Raw genomic sequence first — 27,710 nt, 5'->3', positions numbered from 1 at the left:
CTTCAAGATTTTCGACGCTGGCGTTTCAGAGGTTGCTGGCGTTCTTCGACGACATTTGAATTCAGGTGAGTTTAGTATAACTCTTGTCCGTCTTGTCGTTGAAGGTTAAAGGCCTCAACGCTTTTAATGTAGTCAAGGAGACCTTGACTGTACGTGGGTATAAATTTTATACCCACACTCCTAGGGAGTTACGCCCTCATATGCTGGCCATTGAGGGCCTAACCAGCGAGTATTCGCCTGAGGATGTTAGTGAGTTCCTCACTAATCAATCAGGATTAAAAATTGAAGTTCTTGGTCTGACCAATATCTCCTACCGATTGTGGCTTTTGCGTGTCAGCAAAAGCTCTGACATCTTGGGGCTGTATAACCTCAAGAAGATTTTCGACTGCAACGTCAAGGTCCGTAAGGACAAAGGTCGTGGAATGCAGCAATGTTTCAATTGCCAAGGCCACGACCATATTGCGACCAATTGCACTTTGCCAAAGCGCTGTAATAAGTGCAATAACAAACACGGTCCAAAAGAATGTCCTGTTCCTCCAAAGGGACAGGACACTCTCATAGAGTACACCGAACCAAATACCGGCGAGGTGATTAAAAAGGTGGCTCAACCTTGCTATTGTGTTAACTGTGGCAAGTATGGACATCCTGCTTCGGCCAAGGACTGTCCCCACCGTTTGGCAATTTTAGCCCGCAAGGCTAAAGCTAAGGCCGACATTCAGGCCAAAAATGAGGCGCGCTCTCTGCGCATTGCGGCAGCCCGTGTTGACTTTTCGTACGCCACTATTGCAGGTGGTGGTCCTAAACCAGCACCAGCCCAATCTCGTGCTAGCAACATTTCACGTTCTAGCAATCAACCTCCCCAAAAAGAGGTAAACTCTCAGTCTGAGAATATAGTCCAATTCTTCGGAACGGACTTCTCTCAAAAATGCGAGAAGGCTAGGGCTTTTGGCCCTATCTTCCAAAAAATAATGGCATCTTCAGGTATTGACGCCGCCATGTCTGCCTGGTTGCTATGCATTGCTGGAAATGTCCAGTTTTAAAGTAGTCTTTATAAATGTGAACTCTGTGATTTCATTATCAAAGAGACACTATTTGAAGTTGTTAGTTGAGGAGAGGAGGCCGGATGTACTCCTTTTGGCCGAGCATAAGCTCAGCCCTTCTCATAATTTTAGTTTAGAGGGATATAGGGTTTTTCTCCAATATCGTGATGGGGCGCAACGCGGGGGTGGTACCGCGGTTGCTATTCGAGATGGTATTCGCTGTGATCGAATACCACTCTCAACCGGACACATTGAGTCCTGTGCGGTGAGGGTATGGAAGGACGATGGCTCCACTGTAGCTTTCGTCTCAATGTACCTCGCACCCAATGAGACACTACGGCCCGTAGACATTTTGCAGGTTTTTGACCTATATAACTCTGGGGAAGTTTTGATCGGAACCGACCTAAACGCGAAGCACACTTCGTGGGGAGGTAACGTGAGAAACTGGAGTGGACAAGTTTTAGACAGACTTTTACAGGACTGCCTAGACTTTGACGTAATAAGGTCGGATATTCCGACTAGGGAGACTGCGACATCTGCCTCATATATAGATTTATTTCTGCGTACACCAGGACTCCCTCTGGCTGGCGGCGGAAATATTTCTATGGCATTTGATTTTGAATCGGATCACAGGGCGATTCAAATTCAATTAAATTTGGGGGGTCTGGCGAGAAATGAAGGACAGAAATTTCTGAACTTCAATCGCATGAATATAGGACGATTTAGGCGGCAGCTTAGGTTAGGGCTAGATGAGTGCACACTACCATCTAACAGAAATGCATCAATAGATGAGGTAGATAGGTGTGTGGAAAATCTAGGCGAAATTTTCCGCAATGCTATAGAAACCTCTGTACCTAAACAGAGAGTTAAGCCTAAGACTCTTGGAGATCTTCCCCCGAGAATTTTGGGCTTTATACGTGAGTGTCGCAGGCTATGCCGCACTCTCCGTAGATCTGGTGATCCAGATAGATTTCCTGCTCTTAGAGCCGATATCAGAAATCTGGATCGCATAATTGAGGACTCTGTTCGAATTTTCGAACAAGATAGACTCAAAGATTATTTAGGGAGAATAAGAGTTGATGGGAAAACTTTTGGCAAAGTCAAAAGGGCAGCTGGACTCGATACCAGAGAACCTGTAAGTCATCTAGTAGACATTACAGGTCGACTTATTACGGACGACAGTGAAAAGGCCGAAGCCTTAGCAGACCATGTGCAGGGTGTTTCGCCTGCGATGGGAGGACCGAGTGCTAATTTCTCAGGAGGACCAGTTAATCGGTTTCCTGGGGAACATGATGCTCTCCGTAGCTCAGTTAATCGAGCTACCGAGGGGATCAGCGATCGGTCCCCCATGGTAAATTTCGGCGATACATTTACTGCGGATGGGGCTATTGTTGAAAACTCCACTCGTTGGAACGAGGGTGGTTTTCTTCGCGCCGGTTGTGTGGGTAGGGCAATCGCCCGTAGGCCAGCACGTAAATCCTGCGGTTTGGACAGAATACCCGATACCGCCTTAAAAAAGGCGGGAGAGGTTATTTTCACGTTCCTGGCAGTGTTATTTAATCACTGTCTGAACCTGGGTTACTTTCCCAGGGCATGGAAAGAGGCTATGTTGGTTCCCAAATTTAAGAGGGGTTCACCTCTGGGACAATGTAGCAGCTATAGGCCGATATCACTTTTATCAGGCTTCGGTAAACTCTTCGAGTCTTTCATTTTGGAAAGATTAAATAAACTCGTAGAGGATAAAAGGGTGTTGAAGGACAACCAGTTCGGGTTTAGGGCAGGCCTATCCACTGTCCATGCCCTAACTGCTCTCACATCCTATGTGGTTTCAGGTCTTAACAATAGGTATGGTACTATTGCAGTTGGACTTGATTTCTCTAAAGCCTTTGATACCGTATGGCATCAAGGTTTATTGTTTAAAATGCAACGGTTTGGGTTTGATCACCAAACTGTGAGATTAGTAGGAAGTTTCCTGTCTGATAGGTATTTCAGAGTTAGGGTAGGTGAGCGACTATCTAGTCGCAGACCTGTACTGACTGGCGTGCCCCAGGGCTCCCTCCTAGGGCCGATGTTGTTTAACATCTATGTCAGTGACATGCCTACACCTCCACGTGGAGGGTTAGCATTATCATATGCTGATGATGTGCTTGTGGCGTATACGGCCCCATTACTTCGTATAGCGGAAGCACGTTTGAACATTTATCTTGAGGTATTATATAGGTTCTTTACCATATGGGGCCTCAAGCTAAATGGGGACAAATGCTCGGCAATTGTATTTACCGGGAAAACTCAATATGTTCGTCCAAATTTTACAAGGTACTATCCGGTCGTGAAAGTTGGACCTCATGTTGTGGAAATAAAGGACAGGATAAAATACCTTGGGGTCATTTTTCAAAAGAATTTTGACTTCAATGGACATATAGACTTTATCCTGGACAGAGCGAGAAAGGTCTTCTTCAGCTATCAAGGGCTGATGAAGATGCGGGATGGTTTAACTCCCGAAGTTAAGTTGCTGTTATATCGGCAAATAATGCGACCTATTGTTGCCTACGCTTTTCCTGTCTGGTTTGGCATATCGTCCAACCAGATGGAAAAGCTTAGGAGGTGGGAGCGTAGTGTCCTGACCTCATGTTTAGGCATGAGAGGACTGCTTTTTAGACATGATGGCACTATCAGACGGCCCTCTAATAGGGCCATCTATGATAGGGCAGGGGGAGAAAGAATTGACAGGGTCCTGGTTTCAGGTGCACTGCAATTTTTGGACAGATCTGACGGACTTGACAACACTATCGTCGAGAACGCCCTATACTGCAATCTGGACGCAGAAGGTCTGAGAGGCCTCAGACACCTGCCTCCTGGGGCCTTAAAAAGGCTGTCGGAGGAAGGGATGTTGTATGTCGATAGGGAACTCCATTTTTACCATCGACGCCACAACACCCTCAATGTTGATGACGTCGTGTACAACAGTACTCAATAATTGGGCTCAAAGACCAATTAAAAAACTTGTAAATATTGTATATAGTAGAATTAGTTCTTAGTTCGTAGTCTTAGATTTTAAGTCATAGTTTTAAGATTTTATATAACTAAGTAGAGTTCGCCCATTTTTTAATCTTGGATTTTTTTGGGGCATTTATGTTAAGTTTCAGTTTGTTTTATATTATAATTTATGTCGATAGATGCGAAGTGCCTAGATCACAGCGAATTGTTATGTAAAATAGTAGTAGATAGCGAATAGCTATATATAGTTAAGATTTTAGTACAGTAAGCCATTTCTGTTAGTATGTAAGTTTATAATCCTAATAAATATGGCCATAGGCAAAATTGCTTAATATTGTTTGTGTGCATATCTCTAGTGAAGCGAAGAAATTCAAGTGAAAAATGGCTCGTACTAAGCAAACTGCCCGTAAATCGACCGGTGGAAAGGCTCCCCGTAAACAACTAGCTACCAAAGCTGCCCGTAAGAGTGCCCCAGCCACCGGCGGTGTTAAGAAGCCTCATCGTTTCCGTCCTGGTACAGTTGCTTTGCGTGAAATCCGTCGTTACCAGAAGAGTACTGAATTGTTGATCCGCAAATTGCCCTTCCAACGTTTGGTTCGTGAAATCGCTCAAGATTTCAAAACTGACTTGCGTTTCCAGAGCTCTGCTGTTATGGCCTTGCAAGAAGCCAGTGAAGCCTACTTGGTTGGTCTTTTCGAAGATACTAACTTGTGCGCCATCCATGCTAAGCGTGTCACCATCATGCCTAAGGATATCCAATTGGCCAGACGTATTCGTGGAGAACGTGCTTAAATTCTTGACGTTTTAAAAGCAACAATTTTACAACAAAACAATCGGTCCTTTTCAGGACCACAAATATTTTACAAAAAAGAGATATTTTTTCACTCAATCTACAAATTTTAGTATTTTTTTTAAATAAATAAAAAAATTTAGGGCTTTGATTATTTTTGAAAATTTTTAAAATAAAAAGTATTTTTTGATGTTGATTTTTTTCCTTGATTATTTTTCGTCACTTTATTTTTTTTATTTTATTTTGATCGAATATTTTATTTTTTTAATTTTATTTGAATTTTTTCAATTATCCATTTTGATAGTTTCCTTTAATTTGCAAAATTATTATCATTTTTGTACTCCCTCTTCGAAAAAAATGCTATGACTCATAATAACAACCACCACATACATTTTGCTAACGGGATTTTTTTTTGTCCATTTTGTTTTTTTTCCTTTTCCCGTTAAACAAAAAATTGCTCTCTTCATGATTTTTGGCGCGAAATTTGTCTATTTCTCTCATTTTATTCCCCTTCGATCATTATTTTTTGTTGTGGACTATTCAATTTAACGGGAAAAAATTCTCTGCCTTTAATTTCTACGAATTATTTCATGTGAATTTTAAAAATTTCCAGCTAAAATTTTGCCCCTCCTATTTAATTTTTTTCAGGAATGATGTATGAAATATGTTTTATTCCTTTTCAGCAAAATTTTTAAATGTTTTATACGCATTTTAAGACATTTGAATAAGAATTTTCTCCATATGGAATTACAAAATTATTTTTGCCCGATGTATTTAGAGAAATTGGTAATAATTTATTATTTTTTAAAAATTTAAGAAGAAAAATGATTTGTTGAGAATTTTGATGTAAAATATAATCAAAAGTATTATAAAAAGAAATGCCAATAATATCTACCTTTGAAGTTGATCGAAAAACAATTTTGTAAAACGCAATTAATTTCATGACATTTCCAAGTGTTCTAGGTGATATTTGCCTGTAAAGATGAATTTCTTTTTGGGAATATTTTTTCATAAAAGTAACAAAAATTTGACAAAATAACTTAGAAAATGGCTTCTAATACTATTTTTAATAAATTTTAGAACAAATTATGTTAAATTTCATAAAAAATATTGCAAAATGAAAATACATAACCGTTTGTCAGTGAATGCCTGTACATTGGTAGTATGAAGTATTCTGGGGATTTTGTAACTTTTCCCCGTAAATTATGACTTTTTGTGAATAATGTTATATTTTGATGTAAATATACAAATTCTGAAATGTTTTTTAAGAAATTTTTATAAAACTTATTAAGATTTGAGCTTTCAAATTTATTTCAAGAAAAACTTTTCTTCATTGAAATTATGCCAACAAGAGGATTTCTGCTGTCATAGACCACATAATAATTTCAATTTTTTCACATAGTAAAATATGAAATTTCATCGATATTTTTCTTTGATCCTAAAGTAAACATATCAGGCTACATTTTCAAAAAGAATTTTCAATTAAATTTTCATAAAAAATTTGATTTTTTTAAATTTTAGTTGGAAATTTGTGATTACATTTTTATAATCTGCCAAGTTAAACGTTTATAATTCACAAACGGCAAGTGATAATTACACCAAACTTTCTTTAAAACATAGCCTGAAATCTATACTTTAAAGGTATAAAACATTTTTAGTGAAAATTATCAAAGCTTCTTCAGGAAAATTTAATTTCTCCGAAAACTTTTGTAAAAAATTAAACACGCTTCCACACAATCTTTCGAAAAATTTACCAATTGACTACTATGCACATCTCATCTTTTCGATGTACCTACACTTTAGCTCGCCGCTAACAAAAAAAACAAAAAAAGACACATAAATTTGTGAGTGTATTTGTGTTAACAGTGAAATATAAACCAAACAGTGAATAAGTGAAGTTAAATTGTGAGGACAAATCTCACCATTAAAGAGATAAAATTTTTGCCTTCAAACTTCTCTGCGAAAAATTTGTCAGAAGGTGAACGTTTATTTCCCGTCGGCAATATGCAGGCGGCAGGCTTCTCTGCCGTCGGCAAACACTCGCAAGCCGAAAAACCACCACCTGCAACAATATCTACTGCCAATACAGATATTGAAATAGATGACCCATCTGATAAGACAACTGATCTGATGGAACATAAATCTACCGCATCAGTGGATGATTGGACAACAGTCAAAACAAAGCCGTTTTTGAAACGTAAAGGTACTACACCAAGCGAAAATGCACAGTTGGAAGCCGTTATTGCCCAACTTCACCGAAAGATGACAAATCTCGAAAGCAGAAATGAATCACTGTCAGCCGAAATTGCATTATTAAAAAACATGCAAATTGAATCTGCCAAGCAACTAACATCTGCCCATTCCCGAGAAATGAGCTATAAACGTATTATAGCACAAATGGAAAAAGAACATGCTCCAACAATCGTTCAAATGAGCAGTATACCAAAAAAAGTTGAAGATGCCATATTAAGGGTGGACCCCACTGTCACAGTCCCAGTGCAATCTACAGTGGAGACACCACCGGAACCACGCATTAACGTGCTGAGCGCAAGCCGAGTGCCAGCGAAGATGAAGGAAGCCAAAGTTGCGGCCAAAGCAACTACACTATTTGCCAACTCCGAGGCACAACAAACAACAACAAAGGACAACATTGCTGCTACAACAGGATCAACTCTTAACACAAAGAAGAAACCTAAGCGCAAAGTCAAGATTATCTCCCAAGAATCCAACATCGACATGGACACCAGTGAGGAAATTCCTGAGACCACCAATGACGTATCATCGGCTATTTCTGGAAGATAAAGTAAGTTTGTTCCTATGATTATAACTTTAAATGTAAATATAAAATCTGTGACTAATGACATTAGAGAATTGTTAGGGCATAATAATTTTTCCATCAACATTGTTAGTGGCAAAAAGGCTAATTTTCAGCTGAGGACCATCAGAGGGTGAGAGCTCTCTTTGTCGAAAAGGGGGTAGAATTTTTCACATTCTCTCCAAAACATGAAACCCTCCACTCCATTGTTATGGAGAGACTGTCTTCAACCTATGATAAGGTTGACATAGAAGCCGCTTTGGCTAACCTTGATATGAAACTTGAGGTTAAAAATGTAGTTAAGCTAGGCTTTGAAAAATGGCTCATATTTTTGGGCAAAGGTTCGGAAATTAACAAATTTTACAAAATTCGTTGGTTTCTAAATTGTAGAATTCGATTAAAAAATGACAAGAAGAAGACATTGCCGCAATGCCGAAATTGCCAAGCTCATGGCCACGTTTCCAACAATTGCGGTAGGCCATATAAATGTGTGAAATGTTGGCGTACACAAACCAAAAATGGTTATGGTCACTGATCCCCTTACCGGGGAAACTAGAATGGAACCCGAATTTGTATTTAAATGTGCAAATTGTAATAAAGAGGGTCATCCTGCTAATTCAAAGCAATGCCCCATTAAAAAGGCTCTTCTGGCCAAATTAAATAACGCTAAAATTGAAAAAGCTGAAACACCTAAGAAAAATTCCTTTCCACTAAACAGTGGAAAAGTAAAACCCGGTGTAACATATGCCAGCTCATCAAAACAAAATGCCAACATAGGCAACATTCAGCACACAACGGTAAATACAAATCAGGGACCGATATGTGAAGCTATGGATTCATTTGAAAAATTCAATGAAATATGTACCAAAAACTTTGGTAAAGACTTCTTTACCTGTCTAAATAAGGTACGTAGATATGCCAAGGACATTAATAGTTTAAATGAGGATAGTCAAGCAAAAGCTATGGTTGGTATCCTAACTTCTCTTGGTTTTGATGATTAGACAACTTAAATGTATTTTCGCCAATATCAACTCTCTTGTGTCGAGATCTAAGAAACATCAATTTCGATTATTTCTTGATGAACACCGACCGGATGTGGTGATGTTGGCGGAGCATAGATTGTCTGCCCATTAAAACCTGGTGATGGAAGGATACAATATTTTTATTCAAAAACGTAGACAAGGACCTGGTAGAGGTACAGCCATTCTCACCAGAGATACTTTTAGAAGTGAGCTAGTAAATATAAATACTGGCATTATAGAAAATAGCTGTGTTAAATTATTTAGGACAGATGGATCATCGCTTCATTTTGTGAGCCTGTATTGCAGGCCTGCTGACGTCTACGAAGCAGCCGATCTGGAGCCCCTGCGCCATCTGGCCTCTGAGGGTGAACTTTTAATTGGCGCTGATCTAAATGCCAGGCATATTAATTGGGGAGGAAACACTATATGTTCTAGAGGCAGAATGGTGTATGATTTTATTTTAGGTTGCCCTGACCTTATAATCGTTCCCACGGGAGGGCCGACTAGGATAAGTAGGGACAGTAGTACCTATATAGACATATGTATAGCTTCGCTGGGCATATCCATCGATGATAATAGTGGGCTGGGGCTGAGTACTATTGATTGTAATTCAGACCACCTAGCTATTGTAATGCAAGTGCATGGAATAGACCCTGAACATAGGGAAAAACGCAAAATAAACAAGCGTAGGTTCAACAGAATTTTAGATGAACAATTACCTGCTTGTCGCATTGCGGCAGATAGAAATGCATCTATTTATGAAATAGATAATGGTATTGAAAAGATGACGTCTATTTTTCAATCAGCCATGGTCGACACCATCCCCAAATTTTCACCTGGTGCTAGGGGCCTCCGCCCCCTACCAGACAATATTCTTAATCTGATAAGGGAAAAGAAACGTCTAAGAAGAACCCTCTTTCGTACAGGAAATCCTAGTCGATACGATACCATTAGGGCAGAGATTAATAACCTCAATAAAATGGTTCAGGAATTGATATCAGTGCACGAATGTGAGCATTGGACCAACTTCCTGAATAATATAAAAATGGACAATAGGGTCTACAGCAAAGTAAAATCTGCAGCAGGTTGTAAACGTAACCCAATTCCAGATCTTGTGGACGAAAATGGCTTCATCTTTACGGCTGAAGAACAAAAAGCTAATTTTATTGCTGACGGCATACAAGGCAACATGTTACCTTCTAGTCCACAAGACTCTGCAATCAACAGCATTGAGAGGGAATTTATGACAAAGACACCAATAGTCAATTTTTCACAAAATTTACTAGCGGACGGTTCAAATGGTGGTTCAATAAATAATCTGAGGCTTATATCTCCTGCAGATATAGGTTCTGCAGTAAAAGCCAGACCTAATCGCAAATCCAGTGGTGTTGACGGTGTTCCTGAAATCGTCTTGAGGAACACTGACAACTCTACATGGATAAATCTTGCGATAATTTTCAACCAATGTATAAATTTGGGATATTTTCCTAGGGCATGGAAAATAGCCATAACTGTCCCAATTTTAAAGCCTGGTAAGGACCCGACCAATAGGAATAGCTATAGGCCCATCAGTTTGATTTCGGTCTTTGGAAAATTACTGGAATATTTCATTTTAAGAAATATTTCTAATGAAATTGAAGACAAAGAAATACTCTCTGATTGCCAATTTGGCTTCAGAAAAGGATTATCTACGTCTCATGCTCTCTCTGTTTTAGGTGATCATGTTTCTAGAGCACTAAATCGCAGGCATATAACCATAGGGGTTAGTCTAGACTTCTCTAGAGCGTTCGACAATGTCTGGCATAATGCCATAGTCTACAAAATGAAGAGTTTAAATTTTTCTCACCTTATTTGTAGACTAGTATACGACTTCCTTCAGTCTAGGAAATTTAAAGTAAGGATAGGTGATTCGCATTCATCCGCCAGAGAAATATACACGGGAGTCCCTCAGGGATCCTTGTTGGGCCCCGTTCTATTCAATATATTTCTGTGCGACATCCCTCTGCCCCCCGTGAGTGACTTACTTCTCATCTATGCAGATGATATTTTTATAGCCGCCTCGGGGGCACATGCATACAACACAAACATACGTCTGAACGAATATCTAGAGAACCTCTCTGTATATTTCGACAGATGGAAAATGTGTCTAAATATTGGCAAATGCGAGGCCATTGTTTTCAAAGGTCCTAAAAAAATATCTGTACCCCAGCTCTAGAGGGTTTGAGGCAACCCCATGCATTGGCGGACAGTTGGTACATGTGTCTGAGGAGCTCAAATACCTTGGAGTGGTATTCCACTCTAATTTTGAGTTCGTCAGACATGTTAACCATATTCTAGAAAAAGCCAAAAAACTATTCTGGGCTTTTCAAAGAATAATATGCCGAACTGGCGGTCTATCCCTCCCGGTGAAATTGTTAATTTATAAGCAGATAATAAGACCAATAGTGGCCTATGCGTTCCCGGTTTGGTACGGAATATCTTCCCATCAGATGGAGAGAATTCGAATCTGGGAAAGGGGTATCTTACGGTCTTGCCTTAATCTAAAACATCATTTAGGGTCAGGATGGGATATGGCGATTGCCCCCAAATTACTTAATATACAAAGATCTCCCATTCAAAAGGATTGATGTCTTTTTGGCGAAGAGTGCTCTCAACTTTCTACACAAAGCAACTTTCTGCGAAAACGCTTTGGTAGCAAGAAGTCTTGAAAACAGCTTCCCTCATGTTGATGGACTATTGGAGGCAAATTACCATCCTCCAAATAGCCTTGAAATCCTCAATAATGAAGGCCTTTTATTTAATGAAGACCAACTAGTGTTTTACCATCGACGGTACAAAACATTCGACTTATACAACACCGTCTACCAATTGGAACAATAGCCGATGATACGTCCTCTGTATATATGTATATAATTATTATTTTAAGTCCCTAGTTTTTAAGTAGTATGTAAGAATCTAAAACAAAAATTGATAAGATACTCCTTTTTTAAGATTATTTTTTTGGGAGAAAAAGAAATAAAATTCTTGTTGAAATTATTCAAAGATAAATTAATAATATTAATTTTTAGAATTAAGTATAGGTTGCATACCTGCTGCAACCTATGTATGTATATACGTAATTATAAGATAGACTTAGATAAATACTAGTATGCTAAGTACAAATATTATTTTTAATATTACTTAAGGTTAGGCGAAAGCCAAAAAAATGTAATGAATATAATCTCAATAAAATTGAACTTGAACTTGAACGCCGCTAACAAAAATAATAGTACACATAAATTTGTGAGTGTATTTGTGTTGACAGTGAAATATAAACCAAACAGTGAATAACCATGTCTGACGCCGCCGATGTTGAAGTCACCGCCTCCCCAGTTGCCGCTGTTGAGAAAAAGGCACCAAAAAAAGCCGCTGCCAAAGCAAAGAAGCCATCAGCTGCCCCTACCCACCCTCCAACCCAGCAAATGGTTGATGCCGCCATCAAGACCCTGAAGGAACGTGGAGGTTCATCATTGCCCGCCATCAAGAAATACTTGGCCAGCACCTACAAAGTAGATGCCCAAAAATTGGCCCCCTTCATCAAGAAGTACTTGAAAGGTGCCGTTGCCAGCGGAAAATTGATCCAAACTAAAGGTAAGGGTGCTTCTGGTTCATTCAAATTGTCTGCTTCGGCCTCTAAGGAACCCAAAGCCAAGACTGCTGAAAAGAAGAAGAAGGCCCCAGCCGCTGGTGACAAAAAGAAGAAGGCTGCCGCCCCTAAAAAGGCCGCTGGTGAGAAGAAGGCAGCTGCCAAAAAACCCTCTGCCGCCAAGAAGACCGCTGAAAAGAAGAAGGCCGACAAAACAAAGGCAAAGGCTGCCAAGAAAACCGGTACAGTTAAAGCTAAACCAGCAAAGACCGCCGCCAAAGCATCTGCCACTAAACCAAAGGCACCCAAGGCAAAAACTGCAGCTGCTAAGCCCAAAAAGGCCGCAGCAGCAAAGAAGCCAGCTGCTAAGAAAACCGCCGCCAAGAAGTAATTTTTCCCAGAAAGATTACTTTTTCCACAATATTTTCGATATTCGAAAACATACTATCTAACAGCCCTTTTCAGGGCTACAAATTAAATTAAAAAAGAGGAAAAATATTTATTTTCAACAGTTATCGTATATATTTGTTACCTAAATAAATAAGTAAATTTGTACACGTGTTTCATTTTGAGAAAAAAATTACTTTCGCTAATTACTGTTCTTATTAGGTAATTTTATTGAGCCAATATAATCGTGGACGCCACTGGATTATTTTTTAACCCAGGTCATAAAAGATAATAAAATATTTAAAATTTTTCCTAATTACCCACAGGTCATAATTCTAGAAAATCCCCATAATTTGGTCAATTTTTATAATTTCTACTTAATTTTGAAAAATTTGTCATTTTCATATTCTCTGTCAAGTTTCAAGAATTTCATCCAAAAATGACATTTTGGCAAAATATTACATTTTTCATCAATATATTTTTTCCTTTATAATTTCTGCCTCAGCCTTATATTTCGTTGCTTTGCCGTTGTGCTGTAACAAAATGCTCACACATACATGATGCCCATTCGATGTTGATCAACGACGGCAAGGCAAATCACCACTAACACACGCACACATATACGACGACGATGGCTGTTATAGCATATCGCACAAGCAATGGCTAAACATAGGCACATATGCGAGTTAGCTAAATGCATGGAAAAATCATTGTATAGAGAAAAATATATTTCTATGGATTTTATTCGTTTATTATTAAATAATCATAAATTGTAGCTTCAACAAAATATGATATCTTTTGAAATGTTTTTTGTGGCCCTGAAAAGGGCCTTTTAAGGTAGTATTTCGACGCAAAATGAAAAATATCAAGACATTTACTTGGAGCTGGTGTATTTAGTAACAGCCTTGGTACCTTCACTGACGGCGTGCTTAGCCAATTCACCGGGCAACAATAGACGGACGGCGGTCTGGATTTCCCGACTGGTGATGGTCGAGCGCTTGTTGTAGTGGGCCAAACGAGAGGCTTCGGCGGCAATACGTTCGAAGATATCGTTGACGAAACTGTTCATGATGCTCATGGCCTTGGAGGAGATACCGGTGTCGGGATGGACTTGCTTCAACACTTTGTAAATGTAGATAGCGTAACTCTCCTTACGCTTGGTACGTCTCTTCGACTTATCGCCCTTGGTAATGTTCTTTGGGCTTTGCCGGCCTTCTTTGCTGCTTTACCACTGGTTTTAGGAGGCATTTTCACTTATTATTTTATTTGAATCACACAAACACTTTTAACACTGTTCACAAATGATAACCAAAACGGCCAGCTATACAGAATTTGTAGATTGTAGTCGACAAGAATTTCAGGTAGGTCAGCCAGCAGGCACACACAAGGCAAACCACCCCATTATTGAAGAAATGTGTGTGTGAGAAAAGTATAAATAGCACGTTTCGGGGCGAAAATTTTTATCATTTGTGTTTTTCAGTGCTTAAGTGAAGTGTTTAAAACTAAAATAAAGTGAAAATGTCTGGTCGTGGTAAAGGTGGCAAAGTTAAGGGAAAGGCAAAGTCCCGTTCCAATCGTGCTGGTCTTCAATTCCCCGTCGGTCGTATCCATCGTCTGTTGCGCAAAGGCAACTATGCTGAGCGTGTTGGTGCCGGTGCTCCCGTCTATTTAGCCGCTGTCATGGAATATTTGGCTGCTGAAGTCTTGGAATTGGCTGGCAATGCTGCCCGTGACAACAAGAAGACTCGTATCATTCCCCGTCACTTGCAATTGGCCATCCGTAACGACGAAGAATTGAACAAATTGCTGTCTGGCGTTACCATTGCCCAAGGTGGTGTATTGCCAAACATCCAAGCTGTTCTCTTGCCCAAGAAGACCGAAAAGAAAGCCTAAATTATTTCGAAAGGTATTATGGAATGAAGAAGAAGAATATAGACCATCGTATAATTCCATAGAAAAATCAACCAATCCGTCCTTTTCAGGACGACAAAAAATATTTGAAAAGAGAAAGAAAATTGCGTCAAGCTACATTTGTATGAAAAAAATAAAAATTCTCAGTAATTTTCTATGAGACGTTGGCAGAATAACTGTTTTTCGTTGTCAGTTGCATATTTGTGTTGTCGTCGTTGTTGTTGTCTCTTATGATTTCAGGAATAGAGCGCGAGAGAGGAGAGATCGTGGCGTCACCAAATGAGTATGTATAGCATGAAGAAGAAGCATGTGGCAGTTGGTGGTGGCTTTGTAGTAATTTTATGTGAAAAAATCGTACCCCGGCGCATTCTTTGGGGAAGGCATAAAGTAGATGATTTGCAATGGAATTTTGGCGGCAAAGTAGTGTTTTGGTGGAAATAAATCGACGCATACATGAAAATAAAAGCGCATTGTGGTGCTATGGAAAATTTTTAACACAAAAAATAGAAGAAAAGTAACATAATGAAATGAAAATTAACGAAAATAATTACAAAGAAAAATAAAATAACGTAAATTAATAATTAAATTAAAATAAAATAAGAAAATTTTTAAAAATTAAGGCAAATATTAATGAAAATTTAAGCAAATTTAAATGAAAATATTTGGAAATAAATTAAAGAAATTTGGAATAATAAATACATTTTATGAAAATAAAAGATACTTTAAATGAAATCAAAAAATTTTAAATTAATGATAAGGAAATAAATTAAATAATTTTAAATTAATAATAAGGAAATAAATAAAATAATTTTTAATAAAACGAAAAATGTGATTTTTAAAAAATAATCTAATGAAAAATTAAATTAATTGAAATTTAAATAAGTAAATTGAACATAAATAAAATAAAATTAATTCAATGAAAAATTTTTAAATAAAATTCAGTTATTTTAATTTTTAAAAAAATCAATGATTTAATTTTCGATACAATTTTAAAGGAAATTATTAGTGAATAATTTAAAAATTTTTAATGAAATTTTTGAAGATAATATGAATCAACGATCTATTTAATAAAAATATTCAACCATTTTTAAATAAAATTTGAGAAAAGATTCAACAATGTTTGAAAAAGTCAAAATGAAATTCCTTTGCTACCACAGCATGGTCGTTCTTTAGTAATATCGACTAAATAATACCAATACATACATAAAGCGACGCTATGTTATACTCATATAATACGAAAAGGAAGAAGAAGAACAACTAAATGTGTTTAGCGATGTGAGTTGCCGACGGCATGTTTATGATCGGGAATAAAATACGAGACCTCGGTAAAACAATGTTTTCGTTGAAAATATTCTGGAGAAAATTAGTGTTAGTAGTTAGTATTTATATTTTTTATTTATTTGATTTTTAGACATTTTTCACGAATTGTGAGAAAAAAGTACGAGAAAGCTGAAAAAGAAAAATATTAGAAATTTTGACATAAAATTTCTTTATTTCCTAAGGTAAGTGTTTATTTTTTATTTATTTTAATTAAAAAAAATAGTTTTCAACAAGAATGTATCTCTTTTTTGATATATTTTGTGGTCCTGAAAAGGACCGATTGTTTTGTTGTAAAAAAGATTTCTCCAAATTGCGTCAAGAATTTGTTTAACCGCCGAAACCGTACAAGGTACGGCCTTGTCTCTTCAAAGCATATACGACATCCATAGCGGTGACGGTTTTACGCTTAGCATGTTCGGTGTAGGTGACAGCATCACGAATAACGTTTTCCAAAAACACCTTCAGAACACCACGAGTTTCTTCGTAAATCAGGCCAGAGATACGTTTTACACCGCCACGACGAGCCAAACGTCTAATAGCTGGCTTGGTAATACCTTGGATGTTATCACGGAGCACTTTCCTGTGACGTTTAGCGCCACCTTTTCCCAAGCCTTTACCACCTTTACCACGACCAGTCATTTTTTCACTTTAGTTTATTTCACTTATCACTTCACTAACGTTCAAAATACGAATGTTTTTTCAACCCAGGTCCGCTTGTATTTATACAAAATTTGAGGCTCTCTCCAACCATTTAACGCACAAGTAAAGTATGTACAGTTATATGTGTGTGTGTACATTTGCCGTTAGTATTGTATGTTCTCTTTTGTGTGTGCGTGTACATTTGGTATACCGATAGGTAAGAATTCACTAACATATCAACCCCGAAAGTTGATGCTAAGAGCACAATTTTCTATAAATACTCGTTTTCTTGGCGATGGCAACGGATTCAGTGTCGAACTTTCAAAGTGGTATCATCAAGTGACAAGAAGTGAAAATAAAATATTAAAGTGGAAAAGTGAAGTGATTTTGATAAAGATTACTATTGAATTCTTATTGAATTCCTGCCAGTGAACAATAAGACTCATTGTGTAAAAAGTTAAGCTTTATTTTAATTAGGGCAAGGCTATTAGCCAAAGACCCAAAAAAAGACATTACTAAAATGGAAAACAGTGATTTTTTTCTCAGATCACAGTAGTATAACTACTGAAGATAAACAGAAAGCTTGTGAAAAAGATAAAAAACTTAGAAAAAGAAAAAAAAGAAAAGCACAGTAGTGACAGTGACACTGAAATAGAAATTACAAAACTTAAAAGCATAATAAATGAACTTGCTAAAGACCGTGAACTATTTAAAGCTCGTGTCATTGAGCTTGAAAATGAAATAAAAATAATGAAAGAAAATTCATCTAAAGTGAGTGAGAATAATGAAATAAAAAATAATGATTGGGCTGCCGAAGCAAGCAGGGGCTTCGGTACGGCGTCTGCCAATAAACCAAAGGCTAAAACCAAAAGGAATATACGAGTGAGAATCGTGAACAATGAAGAAGAAATGCCAGAAACAATGACGGTGGATGATTTCAACAACAACAACAACACAGCGGTTATTGAAGAGGGTAGCTGCAACAATGATATACCAACAACAACTCAAACAAACACAACTACACAAAAGCAAGGTAAGGTCAGCCCTCCTCCTGTTTTTAAAATATACAATGTCAATGTCAAAGAAATTACTAATAAAATTAATAGATTATTAGGGCATAATCTTTTTACTATTAAAATTGTGAATAAAAATATGATCACAATTAAACTAACTAAAAGTGAGGACCACCCTAAAGTTAAAAACCTACTAATAGAACAGGGTTATAGTTTTTATACATATTCCCTTAAGGAAGATAAACCAATAACATTGGTTATTAAAAAACTATCAGGAAATTATGATGAAAATGACATCAAGGAATATTATAATCTTTCTGAAATGAAAGTTAATATTATTAATGTTAGAAAACTAAGTCTAAATAGTTTTGTAATACAACTGTCGAGAGACAGTGACATAAAAGCCTTTAAAAGGCAAAAATACATTTTTCAATGCGGAGTTAGCATAGAAAATTATAAAAGTGACAATAGCATCATTTGTAAGAGGTGCCAACGAATAGGGCATATTTCAAAAAATTGTAACATGATTTACAGATGCGTTAAATGTGATAAAACCCACGAACCAAATAACTGTTCGATTCCTCCCAAGGAGGAAAACAATAAAGAAACAATTGTTAAAGATCCCATTACGGGGCAAATTAAGAAACAAATAGGACAACCTGTGTATTGCATTAATTGCAAACAATACGGTCATGTAGCAAGTTACAGAAAATGCCCAACAAGGGAAAAAATAGTCCAAAGAATGAAAGATAAAGGTAAAATGGGTGCAAAATTAACCTTAGAAAAAAAGGCTCCACCACATAATCCAAATTTATCCTACTCGAATGTAACTAAAAGCAGCCAAATAACGGCTACAAAAGTACCCCAAAAAATGACACATGGCGATGCCCATGCTTTTGACATCTTTAACAATGACTGCATAAAATACATCGGAAAAGACATGTTTACAATTTTTAGAAAAATTGATGAATATGCTAAAATTAGAAACACCCTGAAAACTGACGAAAAAAATCTCAAGCTATTTTTGGATTATTGTTAAATTTACGTCTCAATGACTAAGTTAAAAATAATTTTTATAAACGTAAATTCTATTGTGTCTCGTCACAAAAGGCATTATTTGAATATTTTTTTAAATGAACATGACCCAGATATTCTTCTGTTAGCTGAGCATAAACTCACAAACAGACACACGTTTCAATTAAGAAATTACACAGTCTTTCGTCAAGATAGGGAAAGTGGTCGCGGAAGAGGAGGAGGAAATGCAATTTTAATTAAAAACTGGATTAGGGCACAACGCATTGAGGCAAATTTAGGAGAATTGGAGGGAACGATAATTGAAGTTAAAGGCCGTCCTACTAACTTAATAATAATGTCTCTATATAGAAAACCTTTAGGCAATATTGAAAGAGTGACCTCGTTAACATAGGGAATATTATTGGAAATAAAGAAGCTATAATCGGGGCAGACTTAAATGCCAAACACCCTCTATGGGGAGGTAGGGATGTAAATGTTAGTGGGAGGGTTCTTGCCGATTGGCTAAACACAACCCCTAACTTATTAATCAGACCGTCAAATAACCCAACAAGGAGTCAATTTAACTACCATTCTTACATTGACATATCTATTACCTCCACAAATATGGCGATTTCGGCACCTGATCCAATGAAATGTGTAGAAACTTTGGATTATAATTCTGATCATAAAGCAATTTTGATTAATATAAAAACAATTACTATTGTATAAAGAACAGATGAAGAGTTCTTTGATTTTAAATCATTTAACAGAAATTTATTTAACAACACTATAGATGATCAAAAGAGCAGACTCTGTCTCCCAGCCAATAGAAATGCAACAATTGATGAAATTGATGCAGAAGTTGAAACCTTAACAAATATTCTAGTTACAGCAATGAACGAAAGTATGGTAAAATATAGACCAAAATATGGAATGATGGTACAGCTTCCACAGGATATTATGTTATTGATAAAACAAAAGAAAAATCTGAGGAGAAGAAGGCATAGAATATATTACTCTAACATCTATTTTACAAAGACTGGATAAAATAATCCAAGAAAAAATCAAAATATTTGAGGAAAATTATTATGAAAGTAGACTAAACAGCATAACAAAAATGGTGACATGTATAAAAAAGTTAAAAATTATGCTCGATTCAAAGAACCAAAATTTCCCAATTACTAAACGAACAAAATGAAATAATTCATGATAATAAAGAAAAAGCTAATCTAATAGCAGAGCAGTACTCCAAGATTCAGAGTAACTTTAATGACTCATTCCCTACTCATGTGGAGAATGAGTCTGTGGTTACATTTGGAAATGGGGTTACTGCATATGGAAACGGCGCTGAGAATGGGAATCTAAAACTTTTTAAGATTGAAGATATAAGGATCGCCATAAAGCAGCGGGGTTGACGGAATTCCGAATTTCATAATTCAAAAATCGACAGTAGATTATGGAAAAAGCTTGCCATATTATTTAATCAATGTCTTAATTTAGGGTATTTCCCAAATAAGTGGAAACACGCAATGGTAATACCTATTTTAAAGCCGGGAGAAGACCAAACTTCCCCTTGTAGTTATAGGTCAATATCTCTATTGTCAAATTCAGGCAAACTATTTGAAATTTTCATTTTGGAAAGGATTAATTTACACATTGATGAAAATAATTTGCTTAAAGATTTCCAATTTGGATTTCGTAAGAGATTGTCAACTTCACATGCTCTTCTAGCATTTTCAAATCAGATATCTAGCGGTTTCAATAAGAGAAGTGCCACCATCGCAGTAAGCCTCGATTTTGAACAAGCTTTTGACACGGTGTGGCAAAAAGGCATTATAAGTAAAATAGAAGCTAATTATAATTTCCACAGGGCTTTAGTAAGGCTCACTAGTAATTATTTAAATGGCAGAACATTTGCTGTAAATGTAGAAAAATCCCACTCCTCCACATATAATATAAAAGCCGGCGTTCCCCAAGGATCGGTACTTGGTCCGGTTTTATATAATTTGTACCTGGCAGATTTACCCCAGCCTGAAAATGAATTGCTAGTTCTGTCCTTTGCAGACGATATTCTGATAGCGGCCACTCACCCAAGAGCGAAAATTGCACAGCAAAAACTTAATGATTATCTGGTAATATTAAACGATTATTTTAAAAAATGGAAATTAAGACTTAACATAAATAAGTGTAAGTCTATTATAATTAAAGGAAAGAAAACAAGGCCTAAAATAAAAATAGATAACAATATAATTGAAAACGTGTCCGTAATCAAATATCTGGGAGTGTTCTTTGAAGAAAACTACTCATTTAATAAGTAAAGGTAGCTTTTCAAAAATTGCATTATGTTCTAAGTTCAAAAAGAGGGCTTAGCAGGGACATAAAAATGTGTATCTATAAACAGATATTAAGACCAATCATAACTTATGCATTCCCAATTTGGTTCAGCATATCTTCTAGTCAGATGGAAAAAATTATGGTTTTTGAACGAAAAATGTTAGCATACTGCCTAAATATGAGGGCAGAAAGAACTGATGATGGAAGATTCCGATCACCATCATTAAATAATAAATATAATTAATAATAATTAATAAATAACACCAGCAAGCTAGATTGAATTGATAAATTCATGACCAAAATTGGGCTTAAATTCATAAATAGTTGCAATAATTGCAATAACTCAATCATTCTAAATGGAGTAATAAGTGAAGAATGTTCATAAGATATTTACAAAATGATGGCTATTTGTCACCTATGTGTCTAACCTACTTAGAAACATACAATTTATTATTTGATAGCAATGAAAAAATAATTTTTTACAACAGAAGATATGGAACATACAATATTGAAAACCTTGTATATAGAACTGAACAATATTAATATTAAATTATAAAAATTTTGTAAAAATTTTGTATATATTGTAAATAGTAGTTTTTAAGTTTTGTTTTTATTTTTTTTATTTTTTTAGTTTTTAAGTTTTGTTTTTTTTTTTTTTTAATTATTTTTTTTTTTATTTTTTTTTTATTTTTTTATTTTTTTTTTTTATTTTTTTTTTATTTTTTTTTATTTTTTTTTTTATTTTTTTTTTATTTTTATTTTTAAGTATCTGAATTCAGTTTTGTTTTGTTTTTGTTTTGTATGTTTAAGTATTTTATTTTAGTTGTAAGTACTCATTATAAATGATTAACAAGTTTTCTTCCCTTTCTTGTTAAAATTACAAATAATCCTATGACAAAGTCAAAGTTTAAAACACAAATGGGCTGACCTACCTCAAATTAATACTTATATATTATATTCCTAGAAAAGTTTAAATACTGTTAGGAAAACTATTATTATAATTCTTAGAATTTTAAGTTCAATTTTGTAACTAAATTATTTGGGAAAATAAATATGCAATATGCGATGGCAACGTTATTACAGTGTCTACAGTGTTTGTGTGCATATCTCTAGTGAAGTGAAAAATTCAAGTGAAAAATGGCTCGTACTAAGCAAACTGCCCGTAAATCGACCGGTGGAAAGGCTCCCCGTAAACAACTAGCCACCAAAGCTGCCCGTAAGAGTGCCCCAGCCACCGGCGGTGTTAAGAAGCCTCATCGTTTCCGTCCTGGTACAGTTGCTTTGCGTGAAATTCGTCGTTACCAGAAGAGTACTGAATTGTTGATCCGCAAATTGCCCTTCCAACGTTTGGTTCGTGAAATCGCTCAAGATTTCAAAACTGACTTGCGTTTCCAGAGCTCTGCTGTTATGGCCTTGCAAGAAGCTAGCGAAGCCTACTTGGTTGGTCTTTTCGAAGATACTAACTTGTGCGCCATCCATGCTAAGCGTGTCACCATCATGCCTAAGGATATCCAATTGGCCAGACGTATTCGTGGAGAACGTGCTTAAATTCTTGACGTTTTAAAAGCAACAATTTTACAACAAAACAATCGGTCCTTTTCAGGACCACAAATATTTTACAAAAAAGAGATATTTTTTCACTCAATCTACAAATTTTAGTATTTTTTTAAATAAATAAAAAAATTTAGGGCTTTGATTATTTTTGAAAATTTTTAAAATAAAAAGTATTTTTTTGATGTTGATTTTTTTCCTTGATTATTTTCGTCACTTTATTTTTTTTATTTTATTTTGATCGAATATTTTATTTTTTTAATTTTATTTGAATTTTTTCAATTATCCATTTTGATAGTTTCCTTTAATTTGCAAAATTATTATCATTTTTGTACTCCCTCTTCGAAAAAAATGCTATGACTCATAATAACAACCACCACATACATTTTGCTAACGGGATTTTTTTTGTCCATTTTGTTTTTTTCCTTTTCCCGTTAAACAAAAAATTGCTCTCTTCATGATTTTTGGCGCGAAATTTGTCTATTTCTCTCATTTTATTCCCCTTCGATCATTTTTTTTGTTGTGGACTATTCAATTTAACGGGAAAAAATTCTCTGCCTTTAATTTCTACGAATTATTTCATGTGAATTTTAAAAATTTCCAGCTAAAATTTTGCCCCTCCTATTTAATTTTTTTCAGGAATGATGTATGAAATATGTTTTATTCCTTTTCAGCAAAATTTTGAAATGTTTTATACGCATTTTAAGGCATTTGAATATGAATTTTCTCCATATGGAATTACAAAATTATTTTTGCCCGATGTATTTAGAGAAATTGGTAATAATTTATTATTTTTTAAAAATTTAAGAAGAAAATGATTTGTTGAGAATTTTGATGTAAAATATAATTAAAAGTATTATAAAAAGAAATGCCAATAATATCTACCTTTGAAGTTGATCGAAAAACAATTTTGTAAAACGCAATTAATTTCATGACATTTCCAAGTGTTCTAGGTGATATTTGCCTGTAAAGATGAATTTCTTTTTGGGAATATTTTTTCATAAAAGTAACAAAAATTTGACAAAATAACTTAGAAAATGGCTTCTAATACTATTTTTAATAAATTTTAGAACAAATTATGTTAAATTTCATAAAAAATATTGCAAAATGAAAATACATAACCGTTTGTCAGTGAATGCCTGTACATTGGTAGTATGAAGTATTCTGGGGATTTTGTAACTTTTCCCCGTAAATTATGACTTTTTGTGAATAATGTTATATTTTGATGTAAATATACAAATTCTGAAATGTTTTTTAAGAAATTTTTATAAAACTTATTAAGATTTGAGCTTTCAAATTTATTTCAAGAAAAACTTTTCTTCATTGAAATTATGCCAATAAGAGGATTTCTGCTGTCATAGACCACATAATAATTTCAATTTTTTCACATAGTAAATATGAAATTTCATCGATATTTTTCTTTGATCCTAAAGTAAACATATCAGGCTACATTTTCAAAAAGAATTTTCAATTAATTTTTCATAAAAAATTCGATTTTTTTAAATTTTAGTTGGAAATTTGTGATTACATTTTATAATCTGCCAAGTTAAACGTTTATAATTCACAAACGGCAAGTGATAATTACACCAAACTTTCTTTAAAACATAGCCTGAAATCTATACTTTAAAGGTATAAAACATTTTTGTGAAAATTATCAAAGCTTCTTCAGGAAAATTTAATTTCTCCGAAAACTTTTGTAAAAAATTAAACACGCTTCCACACAATCTTTCGAAAAATTTACCAATTGACTACTATGCACATCTCATCTTTTCGATGTACCTACACTTTAGCTCGCCGCTTAGGGACTCCAGTTTTTTAACATCTTTTTTAGGAGTACAATTTAATTATAATCATAATTATAAGTTTATAGATATAAAAGTATATAGATTGGTATCAGCACCGCTGATACCAGAAAACTGTAGTAATTAGTTAAACTTAGAAAAATAAGAAATTATGCTAAGTAGATATAAGAAATATTGTTAGATCATAAGATATCTTCCATATTGTTTAATGAATTGATGTAAATAAACGAAAATGAAATGAAATCAGGCCGCTAACAAAAATAATAGTACACATAAATTTGTGAGTGTATTTGTGTTAACAGTGAAATATAAACCAAACAGTGAATAACCATGTCTGACGCCGCCGTTGTTGAAGCCACCGCCTCCCCAGTTGCCGCTGTTGAGAAAAAGGCACCAAAAAAAGCCGCTGCCAAAGCAAAGAAGCCATCAGCTGCCCCTACCCACCCTCCAACCCAGCAAATGGTTGATGCCGCCATCAAGACCCTGAAGGAACGTGGAGGTTCATCATTGCCCGCCATCAAGAAATACTTGGCCAGCACATACAAAGTAGATGCCCAAAAATTGGCCCCCTTCATCAAGAAGTAATTGAAAGGTGCCGTTGCCAGTGGAAAATTGATCCAAACTAAAGGTAAGGGTGCTTCTGGTTCATTCAAATTGTCAGCTTCGGCCTCCAAGGAACCCAAAGACTGAACCCAAAGACTGCTGAAAAGAAGAAGAAGGCCCCAGCCGCTGGTGACAAAAAGAAGAAGGCTGCCGCCCCTAAAAAGGCCGCTGGTGAGAAGAAGGCAGCTGCCAAAAAACCCTCTGCCGCCAAGAAGACCGCTGAAAAGAAGAAGGCCGACAAACAAAGGCAAAGGCTGCCAAGAAACCCGGTACAGTTAAAGCTAAACCAGCAAAGACCGCCGCCAAAGCATCTGCCACTAAACCAAAGGCACCCAAGGCAAAAACTGCAGCTGCTAAGCCCAAAAAGGCCGCAGCAGCAAAGAAGCCAGCTGCTAAGAAAACCGCCGCCAAGAAGTAATTTTTCCCAGAAAGATTACTTTTTCCACAATATTTTCGATATTCGAAAACATACTATCTAACAGCCCTTTTCAGGGCTACAAATTAAATTAAAAAAGAGAAAAATATTTATTTTCAACAGTTATCGTATATATTTGTTACCTAAATGAATAAGTAAATTTGTACACGTGTTTGATTTTGGGAAAAAAATTACTTTCGCTAATTACTGTTCTTATTAGGTAATTTTATTGAGCCAATATAATCGTGGACGCCACTGGATTGTTTTTTTAACCCAGGTCATAAAAGATAATAAAATATTTAAAATTTTCCTTATTACCCACAGGTCATAATTCTCGAAAATCCCCATCATTTGGTCATTTTTATAATTTCTACTTAATTTTGAAAAATTTGTCATTTTCATATTCTCTGTCAAATTTCAAGAATTTCATCCAAAAATGACATTTTGGCAAAATATTAACATTTTTCATCAATATATTTTTTTCCTTTGATAATTTCTGCCTCAGCCTTATATTTCGTTGCTTTGCCGTTGTGCTGTAACAAAATGCTCACACATACATGATGCCCATTCGATGTTGATCAACGACGGCAAGGCAAATCACCACTAACACACGCACACATACACGACGACGATGGCTGTTATAGCATATCGCACAAGCAATGGCTAAACATAGGCACATATGCGAGTTAGCTAAATGCATGGAAAAATCATTGTATAGAGAAAAATACAATTTCTATGGATTTTTATTCGTTTATTATTAAATAATGATAAATTGTAGCTTCAACAAAATATGATCTCTTTTGAAATGTTTTTGTGGCCCTGAAAAGGGCCTTTTAAGGTAGTATTTCGACGCAAAATGAAAAATATCAAGACATTTACTTGGAGCTGGTGTATTTAGTAACAGCCTTGGTACCTTCACTGACGGCGTGCTTAGCCAATTCACCGGGCAACAATAGACGGACGGCGGTCTGGATTTCCCGACTGGTGATGGTCGAGCGCTTGTTGTAGTGGGCCAAACGAGAGGCTTCGGCGGCAATACGTTCGAAGATATCGTTGACGAAACTGTTCATGATGCTCATGGCCTTGGAGGAGATACCGGTGTCGGGATGGACTTGCTTCAACACTTTGTAAATGTAGATAGCGTAACTCTCCTTACGCTTGGTACGTCTCTTCGACTTATCGCCCTTGGTAATGTTTTTCTGGGCTTTGCCGGCCTTCTTTGCTGCTTTACCACTGGTTTTAGGAGGCATTTTTATAATTTTTTACAACAGAAGATATGGAACATACAATATTGAAAACCTTGTATATAGAACTGAACAATATTAATATTAAATTATAAAAATTTTGTAAAAATTTTGTATATATTGTAAATAGTAGTTTTTAAGTTTTGTTTTTTATTTTTTTTATTTTTTTAGTTTTTAAGTTTTGTTTTTTTTTTTTTTTTAATTATTTTTTTTTATTTTTTTTTTATTTTTTTTATTTTTTTTTTTTTATTTTTTTTTTATTTTTTTTTATTTTTTTTTTTTATTTTTTTTTTATTTTTATTTTTAAGTATCTGAATTCAGTTTTGTTTTGTTTTTGTTTTGTATGTTAAGTATTTTATTTTAGTTGTAAGTACTCATTATAAATGATTAACAAGTTTTCTTCCCTTTCTTGTTAAAATTACAAATAATCCTATGACAAAGTCAAAGTTTAAAACACAAATGGGCTGACCTACCTCAAATTAATACTTATATATTATATTCCTAGAAAAAGTTTAAATACTGTTAGGAAAACTATTATTATAATTCTTAGAATTTTAAGTTCAATTTTGTAACTAAATTATTTGGGAAAATAAATATGCAATATGCGATGGCAACGTTATTACAGTGTCTACAGTGTTTGTGTGCATATCTCTAGTGAAGTGAAAAAATTCAAGTGAAAAATGGCTCGTACTAAGCAAACTGCCCGTAAATCGACCGGTGGAAAGGCTCCCCGTAAACAACTAGCCACCAAAGCTGCCCGTAAGAGTGCCCCAGCCACCGGCGGTGTTAAGAAGCCTCATCGTTTCCGTCCTGGTACAGTTGCTTTGCGTGAAATTCGTCGTTACCAGAAGAGTACTGAATTGTTGATCCGCAAATTGCCCTTCCAACGTTTGGTTCGTGAAATCGCTCAAGATTTCAAAACTGACTTGCGTTTCCAGAGCTCTGCTGTTATGGCCTTGCAAGAAGCTAGCGAAGCCTACTTGGTTGGTCTTTTCGAAGATACTAACTTGTGCGCCATCCATGCTAAGCGTGTCACCATCATGCCTAAGGATATCCAATTGGCCAGACGTATTCGTGGAGAACGTGCTTAAATTCTTGACGTTTTAAAGCAACAATTTTACAACAAAACAATCGGTCCTTTTCAGGACCACAAATATTTTACAAAAAAGAGATATTTTTTCACTCAAT

The 27,710-nt window shown here is 35.6% G+C and overlaps 7 protein-coding genes across 7 annotated transcripts; 4 read left to right on the top strand and 3 right to left on the bottom strand.

Moving 5' to 3' along the window:
* The first annotated feature begins 4,406 nt into the window (after nt 1–4,406).
* Nucleotides 4,407–4,881, top strand: LOC131806170 (histone H3). Its single transcript, XM_059130122.1, has one exon. The coding sequence runs from the start codon at nt 4,419–4,421 to the stop codon at nt 4,827–4,829; it is 411 nt and encodes a 136-aa protein (XP_058986105.1). The 5' UTR covers nt 4,407–4,418; the 3' UTR covers nt 4,830–4,881.
* A 7,085-nt stretch (nt 4,882–11,966) lies between these two features.
* Nucleotides 11,967–12,741, top strand: LOC131806128 (histone H1-like). Its single transcript, XM_059130052.1, has one exon. The coding sequence runs from the start codon at nt 11,997–11,999 to the stop codon at nt 12,678–12,680; it is 684 nt and encodes a 227-aa protein (XP_058986035.1). The 5' UTR covers nt 11,967–11,996; the 3' UTR covers nt 12,681–12,741.
* A 777-nt stretch (nt 12,742–13,518) lies between these two features.
* On the bottom strand, nt 13,519–13,901 carry LOC131806150 (histone H2B-like; the record flags this gene model as incomplete). Its single annotated transcript, XM_059130090.1, has 1 exon — nt 13,519–13,901. A coding segment is annotated over one exon (351 nt), but the record flags the coding sequence as incomplete, so codon positions are not given.
* A 237-nt stretch (nt 13,902–14,138) lies between these two features.
* Nucleotides 14,139–14,606, top strand: LOC131806035 (histone H2A). The gene has a single exon (XM_059129909.1). The coding sequence runs from the start codon at nt 14,195–14,197 to the stop codon at nt 14,567–14,569; it is 375 nt and encodes a 124-aa protein (XP_058985892.1). The 5' UTR covers nt 14,139–14,194; the 3' UTR covers nt 14,570–14,606.
* Nucleotides 14,607–16,163: 1,557 nt separating this feature from the next.
* LOC131806037 (histone H4) lies at nt 16,164–16,580 on the bottom strand. The gene has a single exon (XM_059129911.1). It carries the CDS (start codon nt 16,544–16,546, stop codon nt 16,235–16,237), a length of 312 nt encoding a protein of 103 aa, XP_058985894.1. The 5' UTR covers nt 16,547–16,580; the 3' UTR covers nt 16,164–16,234.
* A 5,426-nt stretch (nt 16,581–22,006) lies between these two features.
* On the top strand, nt 22,007–27,624 carry LOC131806185 (histone H3-like centromeric protein cpar-1). Its single transcript, XM_059130143.1, has 4 exons — nt 22,007–22,449; nt 24,717–24,841; nt 24,922–25,277; nt 27,201–27,624. The coding sequence occupies exons 1-4, from the start codon at nt 22,045–22,047 to the stop codon at nt 27,611–27,613; spliced, it is 1,299 nt and encodes a 432-aa protein (XP_058986126.1). The 5' UTR covers nt 22,007–22,044; the 3' UTR covers nt 27,614–27,624.
* LOC131806036 (histone H2B) lies at nt 26,123–26,528 on the bottom strand. The gene has a single exon (XM_059129910.1). The coding sequence runs from the start codon at nt 26,526–26,528 to the stop codon at nt 26,154–26,156; it is 375 nt and encodes a 124-aa protein (XP_058985893.1). The 3' UTR covers nt 26,123–26,153.
* Nucleotides 27,625–27,710: the final 86 nt, after the last annotated feature.

Source organism: Musca domestica, unplaced genomic scaffold, assembly GCF_030504385.1.
Source record: "Musca domestica strain aabys unplaced genomic scaffold, Musca_domestica.polishedcontigs.V.1.1 7, whole genome shotgun sequence".
NCBI classification, from domain to species: Eukaryota; Metazoa; Arthropoda; class Insecta; order Diptera; family Muscidae; genus Musca; species Musca domestica.
This window is presented reverse-complemented; position numbering and strand designations above follow the sequence as displayed.